The sequence below is a fragment of the Delphinapterus leucas genome, chromosome 16 (genome assembly GCF_059928025.1).
Source record: "Delphinapterus leucas isolate spDelLeu-1000000601 "Yukka" chromosome 16, BTC_Dleu_Yukka2, whole genome shotgun sequence".
NCBI lineage: Eukaryota > Metazoa > Chordata > Mammalia > Artiodactyla > Monodontidae > Delphinapterus > Delphinapterus leucas.
The window spans coordinates 31946686-31965312 of NC_143144.1; the positions used below are offsets into that span (position 1 = coordinate 31946686).

Below are 18627 nucleotides of genomic sequence, written 5' to 3' on the forward strand. Positions count from 1 at the left end.
GGCAGGCGGATTCTTAACCACTGGACCACCAGGGAAGCCCCTCCCGTATACTTTAAATCATCTGTAGATTACTTATAATACCTAATACAATGAAAATGTCATGTAAATTGTCGTAAATACAATGTAAATGCAATGTAAATAATTGCTGGTGCAGCAAATTCAAGTCCTGTTCTTTGGACCTTTCTGGAATTTTTTTGTGTGTGAATATTTTTGATCCATGGTTGGTTGAATCCATGGTTGCTGAACCCTTGGATACAAAGGGCAGACTGTATACAAGTATTGAATCATTATGTTGTACATCTGAAACTAATATAATGTTATATGTCAGTTAAACCTCAATTAAAAAAAAAGAAAGAAAAGATAGTATGTTACTCACAGTTCCCAAGAGGAGGGTCCACACCATGCAGGGTCACGCCAGGCAGCACCAGGGTCAGTCAGTCAGGAGGCAGGATGGGGGAGGGAACATGGGCAAGAGCCTTTATTGTGGGTTCTGCAGGAAACACAGGTGAGACAAATATACAGGCATAGGACTGACTAGTTTGAATAATTTCAGTGGGCTCTGGGGCATAGGGCCACCCCTAGTTGTCTGATACCTGGCTCTGGGATGATTAGGACAGGGAAATAATCACCTAGAGTGTGAGAGTTTGTAAGGTCTTGATAAAGAGGATGGTTGGTGTATGGGCTCTGAATTGACTAGTTTGCACATAGAAGGTGTACTCACTGGAGAGCCCTTTACTATCTGTCGGAATTGGCTGCTCCTGAGAAGCACAGTCTCTTCAGGGTCAGCATAGGCCCCAAGATGTCAAAGCATCAGAATAAGAAGAGATGGTTCCTACAAGGCTGATGCCCAGGGTCTTAATCACTTTGCCTTCTCTCCTTAATACCTTCTCTCATTGATGGTTTTGAAATTTTACTTTTTTTCCCTTTGGCTGTGGAACTCTTTCTCCAAATGAAATCTTGAGGCTGTCCAATTTATTAAAGACTGCTACTCTGATGCTGACAGATGGTAATTAGACTTACTGTGATCATTTCATAATGTATAAAAATATAGAATCATTAGGTTGTACACCTGAAACCAATACATTGTAAGTCAATTATATTTCAATAAAAAAAAAAGAATGCTGCTGTGGCTGGTGGGCAAGGGTAGGAGGGCACAGTATGAAGGCCCCAGTACTTTGCACCTGCTCATTTCAGAAGCAGCCCTGCTGGCCCCTCTTATACAGAGCAGAAGGGGTGAGAGGACGCTGGCCAGGAGGCAGATCCTAGAGTGGCCACTAAGGCTGTGTGACCTTGGGGTAGTAATTTCCTTCTCACTCTCTTTTACTTATTTATTTATTTATTTAATTTATTATTTAGCTGTGCCATGCAGCTTGCCGGATCTTAGCTCCCCAACCAGGGATTGAACCCGGGGCCATAGCAGTGAAAGCGCCGAGTCCTAACCACTGGACTGCCAGGGAAGTCCATCTCACTCTCTTCTTTAAAACAGCTTTATTGAGATATCATTCACACACCTTACAATTTACTCATTTAAAGTATACAATGAAGTGACTTTTAGAATACTCAGGCTTGTGCATCTATCACCACAATCGATTTTAGAATATTTTCATCACCCCAAAAAGAAACCTCATACCCATTAGCAGTCACCATCCAACCTTCCTATCCCCTCAGCCCTAGGCAACCACTGATTTACTTTCTGTCTTTATAGATTTCCCTATTCTGGACATTTCATATAAATAGAATCATTTAATATATGGTCATGTGTGATCCTTTGTGAGAGGCTTCTTTCACGTAGTGTAATGTTTTTGAGGATCATCCACATTGTACCATGTGTCAGTACTTCATTCCTTTTTGTGGCAGAATAATACTCCACTATGAGTATGTCACATTTTGTTTATCTGTTCATCCACTGATGGACATCTGGGCTCTTTCCACTTTTTGTCTATTACGGATAATGCTGCCATGAACATTCATGTCCAAGTTTTTGTGTTAAAATATTTTTGAATTCTCTTGGGGATATACCTAGGTGTGGAATTGCTGGGTCATGTGGTAAACCTATGTTTAACCTTTTGAGCAACTACCAGACTTGCTTTCCAAAGTGGCTTGTTATGGACTGAATGTTTGCCTGCCCCCCACAGTTCATATGTCGAAGCCTTAACATATTAGAAGGTGGGGCCTTTGGGACATAATTAGGTTTAGATGAGATCATGAGGGTGGTGCCCCCATGATGGGATTAGTGTCCTTTTAAGAAGAGGAATAGACACCAGAGCTTCCTCTCTCCACCATGTGAGGACTCGGCAAGAAGGTGGTTGGTTGTCTGCAAATCAGCATGACGACCCTTATGAGGAACTGAATATGCTAGCACCTTGATCTAGGACTTCTCAGTGTCCAGAGCTGTGAGAAATGAATGTCTGTTGCCTAAGCCATACAGCCTGTGGGTTTTTCTTGTAGCAGCTCAAGCTAAGACACAGCTGTGTATGAAGTTTCCAATTTCCCCACCAGCAGTGTATGAAGGTTCCAATTTCTCAGCTTCACAAACGCTTGTTACCCTTCGTCTTTTTGACTGTAGTCATCTTAATGGGTGTGCGGAGGGATTTCACAGTTTGGGTTTGCATTTTCCTGGTGGCTCGCCTTCCTTCTCTTGAGTCACACCCTCCTCCTTTGCTAAGACAGGATCTAGAGGTTCTTCAAAAGTCCTTCTGGGACACCAATGTAAAGCAATTATACTCCAATAAAGATGTAAAAAAAAAAAAAAAGTCCTTCTGGGGATTACCCTGGTGGTCCAGTGGTTAAGACACCGCACTTCCACTGTAGCGGGTGTGGGTTCAGTCCCTGGTCGGGGAACTAAGATCCCCCATGCTGTGTAGCACGGCCAAAAAAAGTAAATACATTTAAAAAAATAAAAAAAAACCCCAAGTCCTTCTGGCTTGACATTCTGAGTTCTTTATGTGTTTCCTTCAAAACCCTGAAGATCCACTGCTGTGGGTGGGATTAGAGAGTGGGGTGAGGGAGAGGAAAAGGAAGAGACAGGCTGTGATAAGAGCGCTTAGAAATCCTTCTAAAGAGCTATGGTCACAGGATACCAGAGGTAGCAGCACGTTTGCCTTCATCCAGTCCAAAGTGCCAAGCTATTTTATAGGTGAGGAAAGTGAGGTCCAGAGGGGTGACAGTTACCTAAAGGTGCTCAGCATGTCAGTGGCAGATCAGAGAATCCAGACTTGCTTAGGGGTGCTGGAGAGCCCTGGGTTTGATTCCCACTGATCTGTGTGACTGTGGGCCACTTTCTGAACCACAGTTTCCCCATCTATGTAATGGGGATAGTACCTACTTTATGGAGTTGTTTTGAGGATATAAAATATTTAACATAGTAAATGCTCTGTAAATAACTTATTTAATTTTGGAATTTTTTTTTAAAGTAAGTTTCGATAACATCCATCACCTTACATCATTACAATTTTTTTTTCTCGTGATGAGAACTTTTATTTTTTTTGAGGTTAACTTTATTATACATCATTACCAAACTTTTATCATTATTTTTTGTTAATTAATTAATTTATTTTTGGCTGTGTTGGGTCTTTGTTGCTGCGTGCAGGCTTTCTCTCTAGTTGCGGCGAGCGGGGGCTACTCTTCATTGTGAAGCACGGGCTTCTCACTGCGGTGGCTTCTTTTTGTTGTGGAGCATGGGCTCTAGGCGCACGGGCTCAGTAATTGTGGCTCGTGGGCTCTAGAGTGCAGGCTCAGTAGTTGTGGTGCACGGGCTTAATTCCTCTGCGGCATGTGGGATCTTCCAGGACGAGGGCTTGAACCCATGTCTCCTGCATTGGCAGGCAGATTCTTAACCAGTGCGCCACCAGGGAAGTCCCTAATTTTGGAATATTTAATATCTACATACCTATAATAAAAGAAATTCAAATAATATACAAAAGAGCATACAGTGAAAAATCTCTCTCCTCCACCCCCTTCCCGGGAGCCACCACTTTTACTAGTTTCCTGTCTTTTCTTTCAGATATATTCTGCGCATACAATAGAAGTTATTTACCACACGGGTCCCTTAGAGTCGGTGGAGATCATTAACTTGCTGCCTTTTTAAGCTGGTCTTTCCCACCCTGGCCCTTCACCCCCCCTTCTCCTGCCAGCACACAGAACTGTGGGGCTCCCTTATTTGTCCAGCTCCCCTTTCCCAAGCCCCATCCACCTGGTAATGATTTCCTAGAGAGTCTCCCAGGGGTCTCCATGGGGACGTTTCCTGCTCCAATCTCCATGGCAACTCTTCTGGTTGCCATGGTGACACTTAAGTGATTATTTGGAGACCCTTAAATAAATCACCCACGGTGGTATATGCTAGAAGCATTTGGCTCCGGCTCTTATGTTTGGGGCCAGGCTTGGGGCCCAGGCCTGCAGGCAGAAATGGGAGGAGGGGAGGAGGCGGTGGTCCGGGCCCCTCGCCCTTGGTTCTAGCGCTACGAGGGGGCCTCCCTCGGCAAAGGTGGACTTGAGCCTTTGGGAAGTGGTGCAAGGACAAGCAGCAGTCAGGCTCCTGCAGTCCCTGAATAGATCCTGCAGCAAGCAGGAGATGCTTAACGGGACTGGGGGCTCAGGACGAGGAGCAGCTGCGAGGAAGCTGGAAAGTGACAGAGCAGGGATTCAAGTCCACGCCTGCTGGGCTCCAAGGCCCTCACTCCCTGACTCTACTGAAAGGGAATTTCAGATTGAATCCACCCCACTTATTCAAAGAATATTTTTAGGGAATTCCCTGGTGGTCCAGTGGTTAGGACTCTGCAGTTCCACTACTGGGGGCACAGGTTCTAGCCCTGGTTGGGGAACTAAGATCCCACATGCTGAGCGGCACGGAAAAAACAACAAAAAACCACAGTATTTTTAAAGCACCTACTACATGCCAGGTACTGTGCTAAGCACTGGGGTTACAGCAGCGAATAAAACAAACAAAAATACCTGTCCTTCTGGAGCTTACATTCTACTGGGGGAGATATAATTAGCAAAATAATTAACTCTGTAGGCTAAACGGTGGTTTAAGCGCAGGGTTAGGGAAAGGGGCTAGGGAGTGCCAGGATAAGCGGTGGCATGCACCGCCACAAGGGATGGGACTCCTGGGGTCCAGCTCTTGGGACAGCGGTCTTGGGACAATTCTCCCAAGGGACTAAGAATGAGGTTTGAGAAGAAGTGGTGAAGACTGGAGGCTCCATCAGTTGTGACCGGCTCCTTCCATGTGTTCTGGCAGCACAGCTAACAGTTTAGTCTTCCAGTTTCCTGGATGCCTCAGAAGACGCATTAAAGCAGACAGGCATGGCTGAGGGTTTAATGTCCATTTTACAGACTGGGAAACTGAGACCAAAAGGAGGAAGCAGCGTGCCTAAGGCAGTGCTGCTAATGGCAGGCAGAGTGAGAACTACAGCTTGAGTCTTGGAGAGTCCAGGAGTATTTCTGCTGGACCAATGGATTTATCGGCAAACCTGCAAATTCATACCTACTCTGAGTACTGTTTTACAGAAAGATGAAAAAACCACTTGTCTTGAGCACCTGGGAGACTGGTGGAGTCTATCTGGGGAGTCCGGTTTATTTTATTTCTAATGTCAACCTCAAGTGGTATGTGACGGCTCGTTCTTCAGCGGTGGTGCAGACGGAAGGGCGCAGTGGCGTGATTCTTCTCACTCCTGGCTTCCCCTCCTCAAGGAAATGGAGAAGTTTGGAAGCACAGGTCCAAGGCACACAGTGTACAGAGTGCATACCAAGTGTTACTCTGTGCCAACAAGCTTCCTAAGGAGGCGGTGAGACGAGTCCTTCTACACTAGCCTCTCTCTGACTTCTCTGAGTGTAGATTATCCACCTTTAAATAGGCCTTGGGAACAATTCCCTGGCGGTCCAGTCATTAGGACTCTGTGCTTTCACTGCTGAGGTCACGGGTTCAATTCCTGGTTGGGGAACTAAGATCCCATAAGCTGTGTGGTGAGGCAAAAAAAAAAAAAAAAAATAGGCCTTGGGTTTGGGGCCAGGTTCAGAGGCAACAGAAGATGATTTCAGGCCAGTTTAAGCCTCAAGAAGTATTCACCGCAAGTTCCTCGGACAGTGAGTAGAGGAGCTGAGTGGGCAGCTTCAGGAGGGACAGGAGGCCGTGGGCACTCTCTGGGGCCTGGCCTCGGCTCAGACCCCAGGTCAGAGCTCCTGGAGATGAAGTGGCTGGTCTCCCACTGGCGGCCCTTGGGGGGCCAGGCTCCCTCCTTCCATAGGCCTTCCTGCGCACTGGCCCCTCTGCATGGAAACGCTCATACCCTTGCTCTGCTCATCCTTCAGGAATCCGCTTTGTCACTGCTCACAGAGGCCTCCTCTTCCTTCTCCATCACTGCAGCTGTCTCGATTCTTAGCGCGGTTTGTAATTGTCCATTTGTTTACTGTCTCATCCAGACTGCTTTTCAATCTGAATACAGTATCCCCTAACCACATATGGGCTCTGAGAACTTGAAACTTGAGATGTGCTGTTAAGAGTAAAACATACGCTGGATTTTGAAAACTTAGTATGAAGAGTGTAAAATACCTCATTCATTTTTTTTTTTTTTTTTTTTGCGGTACACGGGCCTCTCACTGTTGTGGCCTCTCCCATTGCGGAGCACAGGCTCCGGACGCACAGGCTCAGCGGCCATGGCTCACGGGCCCAGCCGCTCCGCGGCATGTGGGATCTTCCCGGACCGGGGCCCGAACCCACGTCCCCTGCATCGGCAGGCGGACTCTCAACCACTGTGCCAGGGAAGCCCCATTCATAATTTGTATATCGATTGCATGTTGAAATATTGTGGATATGTTGAATAATGTAGATTATTAAAATTAAGTTCACAATTAAAAAAATGTGCATACTAGAAAATTTTAACTTACATATGTGGCTTCTATTATATTTCTGCTGGATAGTGATGTGACTGCATTAATTCCGTAAGGAAAGGAGTCATGGAAGTGTTCACCACTCAATACCCTGCACCTGGTACTGGGGCCAGGGCACAGTAGGTGAGCAATAAACAGTGTTATTTATTGAATGAACGCTTGACCGTTACATTTTCCATCAGTCTAGAGACATTTTGAACAATCTGCTAAGGAATGTGATCTAATTTAAATGTCAGATTTTTTTTTTTAATATTTATTTATTTGGTTGCCCCAGTTCTTAGTTGCAGCACATGGGATTTTTGTTGCCACATGCAGGATCTTTAGTTGCGGCATGTGAACTCTTAGTTGCGGCATGTGGGACTAGTTCCCTGACCAAGAATCGAACCTAGGCCCCCTGCATTGGGAGTGCAGAGTCTTAGCTACGGGACCACCAGGGAAGTCCCTTAAATGTCAGATTATTAAACAACAAAAACTCAGGCATAAAATTTGCAAGAAAGGGAAAAGAAAGGGGAGAGTGAAGGGCCGGCGCATGAGGGGTGGGGGTGGGGTGTCTCAATCCCTTTTGAAGAGGAAGAGGTTCCATGGTTGCACCCCCCAGCAACATTCCAGTTCTGAGGGGTTTAGGGAAACTTCCCAACTTTTGTCAAGTAAAAACAAAAACAAAAACAAAAAGTCCTGATACTCCACAGGCAGACACAATTGTTGCCCACTTCTGCTCCTCTCCATGCTTTTTGCTAACAGAAGCCCCCACATGGCCACCCAGAACCCAAAGACCATCTTCCAGCCTCCTTGGGAACTCGGTTTGTCTAGTTCCAGCTGAGGGGATGTAAACAGAAATGCCAAGTTAACTTCTGGGAACTTTCCTTCAAGGGAAGTGCTACGCTTCTTTCCCCTTTTCTTCTGGCTCTAACGCCTGGTGCTCAAGCAGCCACCTTGGACCATGAGGAATGAGGGCTGGGCCGTATCCTAGGGCTTGGGAAGGGGAGGTTGGGAGGGGCCTGGGTCCCCCACAGCTTTGTGAAACTGCTTTATCAATCCTGGAACACCCTCTCTGGTCTTTTTATGTCAGAAAAGAAAATCCTAGGTATTTAAGGCAGTGTTAGCTTTTTGTTTTTTTTTGGCCGCACCTCACGGCATGTGGGATCTCAGTTCCCTGACCAGGGATGGAACCCGACCCCCTGCAGTGGAAATGCAGAGTCTTAACCACCAGACCGCCAGAGAAGTCCCAAGGCTGTGTTAACTTAGACTTTTTCTGTCAACTTATCCTGATAACAATGTCCTCCTCCCGGAATATCTGGTGCCTACTTGATTTATGTTTATATAACTGGAAGGGATCACTCAGCTATTTTCAGGACAGGACACTCATCACTTTCCAGAACAAAGTCTGCTCCGAGATGACTTGATTCCTTTACCATCAGATATTGATTAAAAAAAATAATAAAAAAGGCAATACCTAAGTACTTAAGTACCTAAGTGCAACCTTAGAAAGGAGCGGAAAGTAAGTCCCTCATGCCTCTACCCTTCAGTCTTCCAGTTTCTATCCCCAGAGGTGGCCATTATTACCAATTTCTTAATATATTCTTTGCTGATGATTTTTCAATGGCAACCTCTCTTTTAAAGAGAGGGACACCCTGTTACACAATACACCTACGTAAATAAATATGTCAATATCCACATCTCTGTATAAAAAGTCTGAGTTATTCTGGTCTTACTACCCACAACCCTTCAAATGAGATCACATTTACTTCATGGCCTAAATGCAAATGTTCAAGCCCTCAGCCACATGGCGGCCAAACGTCTGTCCCCTTCCCTCGCCTTCTCTGTCCCTCGTGTGAAATACTTCCTGGGGTCTGACTGAGCAGAGAATGAGGCAGGAGTTATGTCTGGGGAGACCCTATTTCCAAGGCCGCAAAAGACAGCTCCATCTGAGTGAATTAAAAAGGGTCAGAGGACTGGGTTTTACTTGTGAATTCGCAAATCATATTTTTCAGTAAAAATAGTGATAGTCACCATAATTGCAAACGTACTCAATGAGCATGTATTCTGTGCCAGGCACTGTACTAAGACCTTATATGCATAATCATGTTGAAACTCACAGTGACCCTATCAGTTAGGTACCAATAAATGGCATTCCTATCTTATAAATGAGTGAGGCAAAGAGGTTAAGTCATTAGCCCAAGGCCACCAGATAAAAAGGGGAAATTTTGACTGGAATTCCGACAGTCTGAACCCAGGCTCCTAACCACAAGACGACCCCGACAACCTGATCAGACGGTAAACCCCATGCATGCAGGGACTTTCTCTGAGGGCTCAGGACACCACCCGGCACAGAACAAAAGCATAATATCCACTTACTAACTCTATGTTGGGGGCGGGATAAGGATAGCTGCATCCTTTCCCAGTAACTACAGGCTCACATCCTCCGCTCAGGGCACACCCTCCAAAAACCAGGCCCAAGGGAAGGCCAAATGGGGCATGGAGGGCCTATATGAAAGGGTTGGAACCTGAGGGCTGGGCTGGCTCAGGGGGACCATTCTTCACCCTGGTGAGGCCTGATGTACTGAGCATGCCCAAAGGAGCCAGGCCCTCAATTCTGCATTAAAAAAAAAAATTTTTTTTTAAATTGGAGTATAGTCACTTTACACTGCTGTGTCAGTTTCTGCTGTACAGCAAAGTGAATCAGCCATATATCTATATCTGTATCTGTATCTATATCCTCTTTTTTGGATTTCCTTCCCATTTAGGTCACCACAGAGCATCGAGTAGAGTTCCCTGTGTTATACAGTAGATTCTCATTGGTTATCTATTTTATACGTAGTTATCAAGTGTATATATGTCAAGCCCAATCTCCCAATTCATCCCACACCCCCTTCTCTACATCTGTTTCTGCTTTGCAAATAAGATCTTTACCATTTTTCTAGATTTCACATATATGCATTAATATACGAGATTTTTCTTACTTCACTCTGTATGACAGTCTCTAGGTCCATCCACGTCTCTGCAAATTGCACAATTTCGTTCATTTTTATGGCTGAGTAATATTCCGTTGTGTATAGGCACCCCATTTTCTTTATCCATTCATCTGTTGATGGACATTTAGGTTGTTTCCATGTCCTGGCTATTGTAAATAGTGCTGCAATGGACATTGGGGAGCATATATCATTTTGAACTACGGTTTTCCCTAGATGTATGCCCAGTAGTGGGGTTGCTAGGTCATATGGAATTTTGCAGCTTTAACCCTACCCTGTGCTGGACACATTTTTATCAAGTTTGCTCCACCCCCTTCTGCTGAAGAATTCTTTTTAGACGCATTAGTATCAGATTTACCTGTTTTGTCTACTGCTGTACCTATGACAAGACTCTGGACATAGCAGGCCTTTACTAGTCGAATGAATGAAAGAACAGTTAAGCTAGACACCTGATCCTGGCCAGGTGGCATCTTCAGGCCACGGGTGTGGGGGACACTTTGCTGCGTCCCACTGGGTTTGAATTAGCTACACTGTGGGCGGGGGGAGCTGGGTGCTCACTGCTTACCTCTAGAGGCTGGCTTGTGGCGGGAACATTAATTATCTTGGGAGTTACAGCCCACATGTATCCCAGTCACCCTGTTTCACAACCCACAGGGATGAACTGCTACACTTTTTTGTATAACAAGTTTTCTTCTTTTGAGTTTTGGTAGAAAAAGAGAGTTCTGCCAAGAGACAACAAAAATTCAAGAAAAATAATCATTCCATAGTGTCAGATTCAATCAGACATGAATCAATGTGAATACAAATGGATAAACCCTGAAATAGAAACACAGCACTGTAATTTATTTAACTCTGACACAGACTCTGAGACTCCAGAATGTCTCTTCCGCCCCCAAAGGCCTGAACAAAGCGGGGAGAATAGGGGAGGTAGGGGGTGGGGACTGTAACTGAGTCAATCGCTATTTCGATCCCCTGGTACGTAGGATGGAAAAAGGGTCAAGAACTGGACAGATCACCAGTCAGAAACATGTGTCTGTTAATGGATGAGACGGAATTTAAATGTGTTTTTCTTATTTCTTCCAAACAGGCCAGAATAAAACCCTAACCTTCTATTGAGCTCACTCTCAAGAACACACTGCTATCTGGTGTTTGAGTTCGGCGCTTGCACAAAGCCCGAGGCCAGGGCAGGGCAGATGGTCACATTAGGGACAATTTTAACTCCCACCCCTGGGATGCATGGTGGGGAACCTGGAGTAGGGTTTACTGGTCAGCGTTGCCTATGGGCCCAGCAGGGCTGGCAGCACCACGAGGGTATCTCACTCCTCACTGGGGGTGTGCCCCTTCCCGGAACCCCGTGCTGGCCTGAACCTGACCCCGGGCCTGCAGTCACTGCAATTACAGGTCTCATGCAGGGAGTCAGGGAGTGCTCGCCGAGGCAGGAGGAGGCTCCTGGCGGTGCTGCCTTTATTTTTTTATTTAAAAAATTTTTTTTGGCCACCCACAACGGGTGGCATGCGGGATCTTAGTTCCCCGACCAGGGATGGAACCCGTGCCCCCTGCAATGGAAAGCGCAGTCCTAACCACTGGACGGCCAGGGAAGTCCCAGTACCGCCTTTATTACTCACAGCAGTACATGGATGCCATGGTCCCTCCCCCCGCACTTCACGTATGTGTCAAACAGAGCAAGGTGGGCATCGGTGTTCCCTCCCGCCACCCAATTCTACCCTCCCTGGCCCTTGCGTGGATTCCAGCAGTCCTGGATCTCATCAGGCCTGTGGCTTACTTCCCAGGTGAGTTTTCAGGAAGCCAGCTATGTGGCTCTGTGGCTCTTGGCAGGTTGGGTGAGAGAAGCAGAGTCCGTGGTGAGGCTTCATGGCGCAACCCTGAGTGTGTTAATAGACTCAGCACTTCGTCTTCAACCAGGTCACCTTAGTTCAGAGATGTGTGTGTGGGGGGGGCTGAATATGAAAAATGGCCTTTTTTCACATCACTGGCACCCTAAGAGAAGTCTGTAGGTTAACCTCATGGGCGTGGGGGTCAAACTAATTTTAACAGAATTTAAGCCTGAGCATTGCCGAAAAGTCACTCAGGTCAGGAATTCCTAACTCAAAATCGTGTCAGTATGGGAGGGAAAGCACTCATCCCAAACACAGACCCAAGAACCAAGGGTTACGCTAAGTGCCTTAGTGGCATTAACTCAGAACCTGGGGAGTCGACTAGGGAACGACCAAAGAAGGTAGGTACATTATACTGCTTGAATTCTTTGACTCTCCCCTACTTTTTCTTTTACCACATCCATCTCTTTAATCATCCAAACCATCTTCTCGCTCAACAGATGCCCATCTCTTTGGTTTGTGCTGTTGTTTCTTCCAGCGGCTTGATACACGGAGATGAACAGGCTGTCATTTCAGAAGCAGACCTTCCTTCTCAAGTGCACGGAGCCAGAAAGCAGGGTCAAAGCCCCACTTTTCACTATCGTCTCACTTCCAACCAAGCAGCCTTGGTTTTCCAAGGCCTCATGGGAGGGAAGGAAGAGCCAGAGCGATAAAACTTGGCTCTGGGCAGGGAAGGAAGGAGGACAGGATCCATGGAGCGTTCTCCAGAGGGAGTAGATCTGCAGCTGCCGCAGTTCCTTCTCCGTGGCCCTGGGCCAATCCCCAGGAGCAAATTCAGCACAAAGAACCACCGTCTCCAGAAGAAGCAAAACCCTGTGCTCTCTGAAGACAAGCTACACACATTTCTTTCCTATGTTGCAGAAAACCCCCTCATAAGCCTTGAAAAACCCACCAGTGATGGTGTAGTCACTGGCAGAAGCCCAAGCAGGCAGTTAAACATAGGTTTTCCCAGGATGCCCTGTTGGTTCTCTCCTCATAGCCCGACGCGTGCTTTCTATTGTCACAGATCTCCTCTTTGAGGAGCCTGCTGTGCCACCTGGGCTGCGTCCCCAACCCTAGCTTGCACCCACCCCTGTGCAGGCCTTCGCCCTTCCTGTCTGGGTGACCATTTCAGCCCCGAGAGCTGGTGTCTGCTTGCACCCTCTGGGAGGACCCTCTCCCGCCACTCCCCTGGGACACTTTCTAGGCACCCAGCTCTGCAACTGAGCTGCGTGCTCTTCGGCCGCAGGCGTGCTCTTCGGCCGCAGGTGGCAGGGCACACATGCAGATTCCGCAGGAGGGTGTGGATGCTGTCCAGGTGGTGTGTGGGTCTGGACCAGCCTCACTCTTCATCTCTGTGTACACGAAAGCACCCACCTCAGCAGGCCCCGCACTCCAGCGAGGCGTCTCCAGGCCATGAAGGATGGGTTTGCCTCTTGTCATGAGGTTGAGCCCCAACTATGGGGGTCGGAAGTAGACAAAAAGAGGGTAGCTGGGAGGTCTGCAAAAGATGTTTCAGAGCAGCGTGGCCTCATGACAGTTTCAGCTCAGTTACAAATCCTACACGGTCCCATTTGCTTAACCAGTTTTTCCAGTGACACTTCAAAGCTGGCTTTCTTGGTTTCTATAGCTTCTTGATTTCAAAAGGAAAACCAAAATAACAATAAAAACTCCAAATTCTTCAAAGTGGACAAATAAATAATAGTAACAATATTTACATTAGTATGTCACACTTGGAGATTGCAGCATGACTGGGGAACGGAAGAACTGAGAATGTGTCCTGGCCCTGGGGCTTAGACCTGGCTCCCGGTCGGGGTGGGACACCTCTCTGAGTGGACAGAGGGACAGGTGAGGTGGGAACGAGCAAAGATTCTGGACTGGGGGATCCTCAAGTCCAGGGAGGTGGAGTGGGCAGGAGGTGCTGAGCTGTCCCTAGATCAATTAGGTTTCAAACAAACAGACAAATCCCGGTTCTCCCCAGCAAGCACTGTGCTGTGGTCTGGGTCACTGGGTGAGTTGCTCCTAGGATGCCGGGGCTTCTGACTGCCAGCACGGTGGGGATGGCAGGGCCTCGGTCCTGGGGAGCACAAAGCTCACGAGTCAGCTGCTGGCCTCCAGCCCCTTCCCAGACGACAAGGAGCCGAGGTCAGGAACGATCCCCTCTTCCCTGGACTATGTGACAAGGGGGATGTGGAATTCGTTTGTGTCGAAGATCAGGGGCCTCCTGGGAGGGCTTGGGTCCCTGTCAGCCTTGTGGAGCAGCTTGAAGAGCCCGGTGCCAATGTTCATGGGGATCCCCATGATGATGCATTCAGACACCCCTGAAACCAACCAGAAAGGATGTTAGAGGGCTTCTCGACACAAGGGTAGGTTTTCAGGACAGAGAGACTACTGACTTGGGAGTCAGAAACTGGGCTTGGAGTCCCAGCCCCACTACACATCGACGGATTGAATCCGGGCTGCTCGCTTCACGCCTCATCTATAGACGCTGAAGGCATGGCATGGCGCTCCTGGACGCTTGGTTGGGGGAATTCCAGCGAAGGGCAGTGCCCGCTCACAGCCCCACTGCTGGCTCAGAGGTCTCTCCATCTGAGCCAAAGGCACCGTGTGGGCCTCACCTTCATGAGCGCTACACTCAGACAGCAAGGATATACTGAATGACACTCAGGAAAGCCCAAGTTTGCCACCCAGCACTTCCTTAACTTAGGGCCCAGGAGACAAGCAAATGGGATCACAGTAAGCAGATGCCAGTCCCTCTGGAGACAGGAGCAGAGACTTGTTCCCTGTGCCCAGGGGTCAGGGCGGCTTAACAGAACCCCAACCTCGGAGTCCACAGCCTGAATAAGAGACACTCAGAAGGCAGGGCCCTCGTAGAGTGACAGGAGTAAGGTGACAGTGCAGATTCTCCAAGCTCCTTTTCAGATTTTTAAGATCTAAATGTTGGGCTCTGCGTCAGGCTTCTGGTTTTACAATAAGCAAGTGTGTACCTGCTATGTTCTGGGCTTTGTGCTATCAGGGCACCAGAGAGGTAAACAACCAAACTAAAAACCAACACGTAGTAAGGGCTGACACTGAGTTACAACATTTAAAGGACCAGGAGATTTCAAAGTTGGGGTAGGGTGACCACACTAGGTGCTCAGAGGGGTCAGTGGTGGAGAAGGGGCGGTGGGCGGGGCCACAGCAGGGCAGCAGCAAAGACCAGGCCCAGCGTCCTGGTGGTAGAGCTGGGGAGCTGGGTCTTAGCCCTGCTGTCAAGCAGACTCGCTCTTATTTTTGCCTTGGCCTTGCCCTTCTCCGGCCCCAATCTCTGCTCCCTTTTCTTTCCTTTTACCTTTCATTATCTTAAAGAATTATGTAATTTCTCTTTCTCTCTATTTGCAACCTGTGACCCTTGGGAAAGAAAGAGTTAATCTCAGGAGCAAACAATAGGCATATACCGACTGGGGCCCCACCTGACCATCCTCTTGGGTGGCCAATCCACACAAGGAGGTGAGAGGGGAAAGGGCCACTAGGAAGCAGAGCTCTGGCGGCGGGGACGAAGGCCAGGCCTGGCGTCGCTGTTGGAGCCCCAGGCCCTCACAAACTCCCACCTCAGGCCACAGGGTCTTGCTGCGGCACGAGAAAGGCTAGAGCAAAGTGGGCACTGCGGGTGGGCAGGGGTCTGCTGTGACAGCTGCCCCTCGGGCTCTCTCTCCCCCAGGCCCGTCAGAGAGGCGCTGTGTGGTGGGAGAGGAGGCTAGCGCAGGGCAAGACGCTCACCACAAGCGAGTCAGTTCCCTCGGTCTTCTCACGGAGAAAGGGTTCGATACCTGCGCCTCACTGATGTGCCGAGACGCCATACAAGGTGCCCGGCACAGGTGTGCTGGCTGCCTCGCTCAGGAAGTCAGGACAGCGGGTGCCTGGCGCAGGATCGGAGTGGCCGACTGTAATTCTGAGGACTAGAAAATCCCTACATGCCCAGCGGCGACCTTTTCCCTGTACTGACAGAGAAGCCTTCTACAAATGTGAGGGATGCAGGCTGCCACAGTCAGGCTTTGGAGATAAAAGATAGGTCAGTTCCAACTCCATGATCTGTGACTTTATTCTTAAGTAAAAGCTCTGCCTGCTCAGTTTCTCCACCTCCTGAGAAGCCCCGGCCACGGTCTAAGCTGCATCAACAAAGGCCTCTGGGGAGGCTGCTACGAACACCAAACCTACCACACACGGAGTCCTTCTGCCCGAAGTAGGCGGCGTCAAAGAGGTGGTCGGCTGTCTTCTCAAAGGAGGCCAGCATCAGCACGCTCTCCTTCATCTTGGCCAGGCCAAACCTAGTAATGCCCAGGACTTCACCCTGCGCCACGGGAGAGAGAGCCAGAGTGGTACTCGTGCCACTTACAAAACGCATGCCCCGCCTTCCCTCAACAGAAGCAGCAAAAATCAGCAGAGGCACAAGTCACAATCTCAGGTTTAAACAGGATCCTAACAGCTGTGTGTCCCACCTGTGTCCCTCTGAGGCCATCAGCCACTGACAACACAGATCCCTACACTCACAGCCGGGTGCCACTGGAGCAAAGAATTAAGAGCTGAGAAGTAAAGAGTGGATATATGTGTGTGTATAACTGACTCACTTTGCTGTACAGCAGAAACTAACACAACACTGTAAATCAACTATACTCCAATCAAAATTAATTAATAAAAGAACTGAAAAGTAGGGAATTCCCTGGCGGTCCAGTGGTTAGGACTCTGCGCTTTCACTGATGAGGGTCTGGGTTCAATCCCTGGTTGGGGAACTAAGATCCTGCAAGCTGCATGGCATGGTCGAAAAAAAAAAAAATCCCTGGAAAGTAAAATTAAGAATCTAACTTTTAAAAGTTAGAGTACTTCTGCGCTTCCCTGGTGGCGCAGTGGTTGAGAGTTTGCCTGCCGATGCAGGGGACACGGGTTAGTGCCCTGGTCCGGGAAGATCCCACATGCCGCAGAGCGGCTAGGCCCGTGAGCCATGGTCGCTGAGCCTGTACGTCCGGAGCCTGTGCTCCGCAACAGGAGAGGCCACAACAGTGTACCGCAAAAAAAAAAAAAGTTAGAGTACTTCTGAAGATGTTTCTTATGGTTCAAAGAACTCAAAACTCAAATAATTTAAAAGCCTCAAGGTAGAAAAAGAGTTATGTAAATTTAGGTGCTTTCATTTAAAGGTATGTTATGCTATCATTAAAAAAGTGTATTTATAAAACTATGTAACAACATGGAAAACATTTATAATGTTAGAAAAAAATCAGAATAGAAATGACATGCTTGGGACCTCCCTGGTGGTGCAGTGGTTAAGAATCCACTCGCCAATGTAGGGGACATGGGTTCAAGCCCTGGTCCGGGAAGATCCCACATGCCGTGGAGCAACTAAGCCCGTGAGCCACAACTACTGAGCCCACGTGCCACAACTACTGAAGCCTGCACGCCTAGAGCCCGTGCTCCCCAACAAGAGAAGCCACCGCAATGAGAAGCCCGCACACCACAATGAAGAGTAGCCCGCACTCGCCGCAACTAGAGAAAGCTGTGCGCAGCAACGAAGACCCAGCATGGCCAAAAATACCAACCTTAGTTCCCCCCTCAGGTTATGTTAACTTGTTCTTTAACCTGGAAATGGCTACAGAAGAAGTGTGATGAATGGGTTTAACAGGGAATAAACCTCAGTTTGCCATGGAATCCTTGGGCTTTTGGCAATGCTAGTTTTCTTTTAGGATAAAATTTCTAAAAAGGACAAAAACCATGCTCTGCCTCTTGCCATGAGGTTGAAATTTTCACGCTGGAATTTTACCAGTACACCCAAACCTGACCACTGTACTTCGGTCTTGGGGTAACGGTGGTCATCACAGTTGGGCACGCTATGTGTCCTACAAGCTTTGTGCTCCCGAAACTGGGTTTGCGACGCCTGGCTGCCAGGCCCCCACGAACCTTGTAGGTCATGAGGTCGGAGAGCAGCATTACATGCCGCCGGTCGATGCTCATGCCATGGTTGACCATCGTGTACTGGATTTCGTTGATGATAGTCGTCCGGGCAGCTTCGATGCCCAGGGTTTTCTCCACCTGCGGAGGGCTAGGATGAGCAGAGGCAGCCATGCCCTCCTCTACCCTGCAGCTCCCGGCACCCCGTGCCCTTCCCCGGAGATGGGAGTGCAGACCAAGAGCAAACGGCAGGGTCGGAGGAGCGTGCCAGGAGGGAGATGGGACGACTGCAAGGTGCCCCTGGCCGTAAGCAGTACCTCATATGTGTTGTTAGAGGTAGTTCGGGTGCCCTTCACACCGTGGGTGGCCATGACTGCCCGCAGGTTATCACCCTCCACCAGGAGCTTGTACTTCTCCTTTCCGCTCTGCTCGTCGATGTGGATGACAGCTCGGGACACCTCCGGGATGCCCTGCACCACCACCTGGACTCACAGACAGATAAGGCTCCAGACCCCGCAGTGCCTGCGGCCCCCACCCACCCAGGAGCCTGGGAAACCACAGTGGCTGTGAGAACTGGGAACGTCATGGCCTGGGTTTGTGACCTTGATCACCTCATTTTCAGTGGTGATTGTCAGCAACATGCCAAACTTGGGAGTGCCTGAGTGCTGCTCTAGTGGTTGGGGGGAAGCAGAAGCTCAGGGGACCATGCCCCCTTCCACCACCAGTTTTATGAAAGAACAAAGAGAAACCGAACAGGCAGAGTTGGTGAGGCAGTGCTAAGAAGGAAACCTGAACCTGCCTGACTCCTTAGGGGTGTAGCAAAGAAACAAAGAAACAGGGCGCCACCCTCAGTCTCAGCAGTGACAACGCCCTTGTGGCTTCCTGACACCTGACTCTTCAGGTTAGAGGTAAGCGCGGTCCCTCCCTTTATGCATCTTCAGGTATTAGGCCAGATGCGGTCCTGGAGAGGTGACCTGTGT

At 48.6% G+C, this 18627-nt stretch overlaps 1 protein-coding gene across 3 annotated transcripts in view; it reads right to left on the reverse strand.

The window, feature by feature from the left end:
- Positions 1 to 13415: 13415 nt before the first annotated feature.
- The window catches only part of POLR3A (RNA polymerase III subunit A), a 55992-nt gene continuing 50780 nt past the window's right edge, over positions 13416 to 18627 (reverse strand). For all 3 annotated transcript variants that reach the window (XM_089897753.1, XM_022590976.3, XM_089897754.1), the window contains 4 exons: positions 17965 to 18129; positions 17657 to 17788; positions 15926 to 16058; positions 13416 to 14049 (listed from right to left, as the gene is read on the reverse strand). In XM_089897753.1, coding sequence (XP_089753879.1) covers positions 13901 to 14049; positions 15926 to 16058; positions 17657 to 17788; positions 17965 to 18129 — 579 coding nt within the window. In that variant the 3' untranslated portion in view covers positions 13416 to 13900. The remainder of the gene's footprint in view (positions 14050 to 15925; positions 16059 to 17656; positions 17789 to 17964; positions 18130 to 18627) is intronic.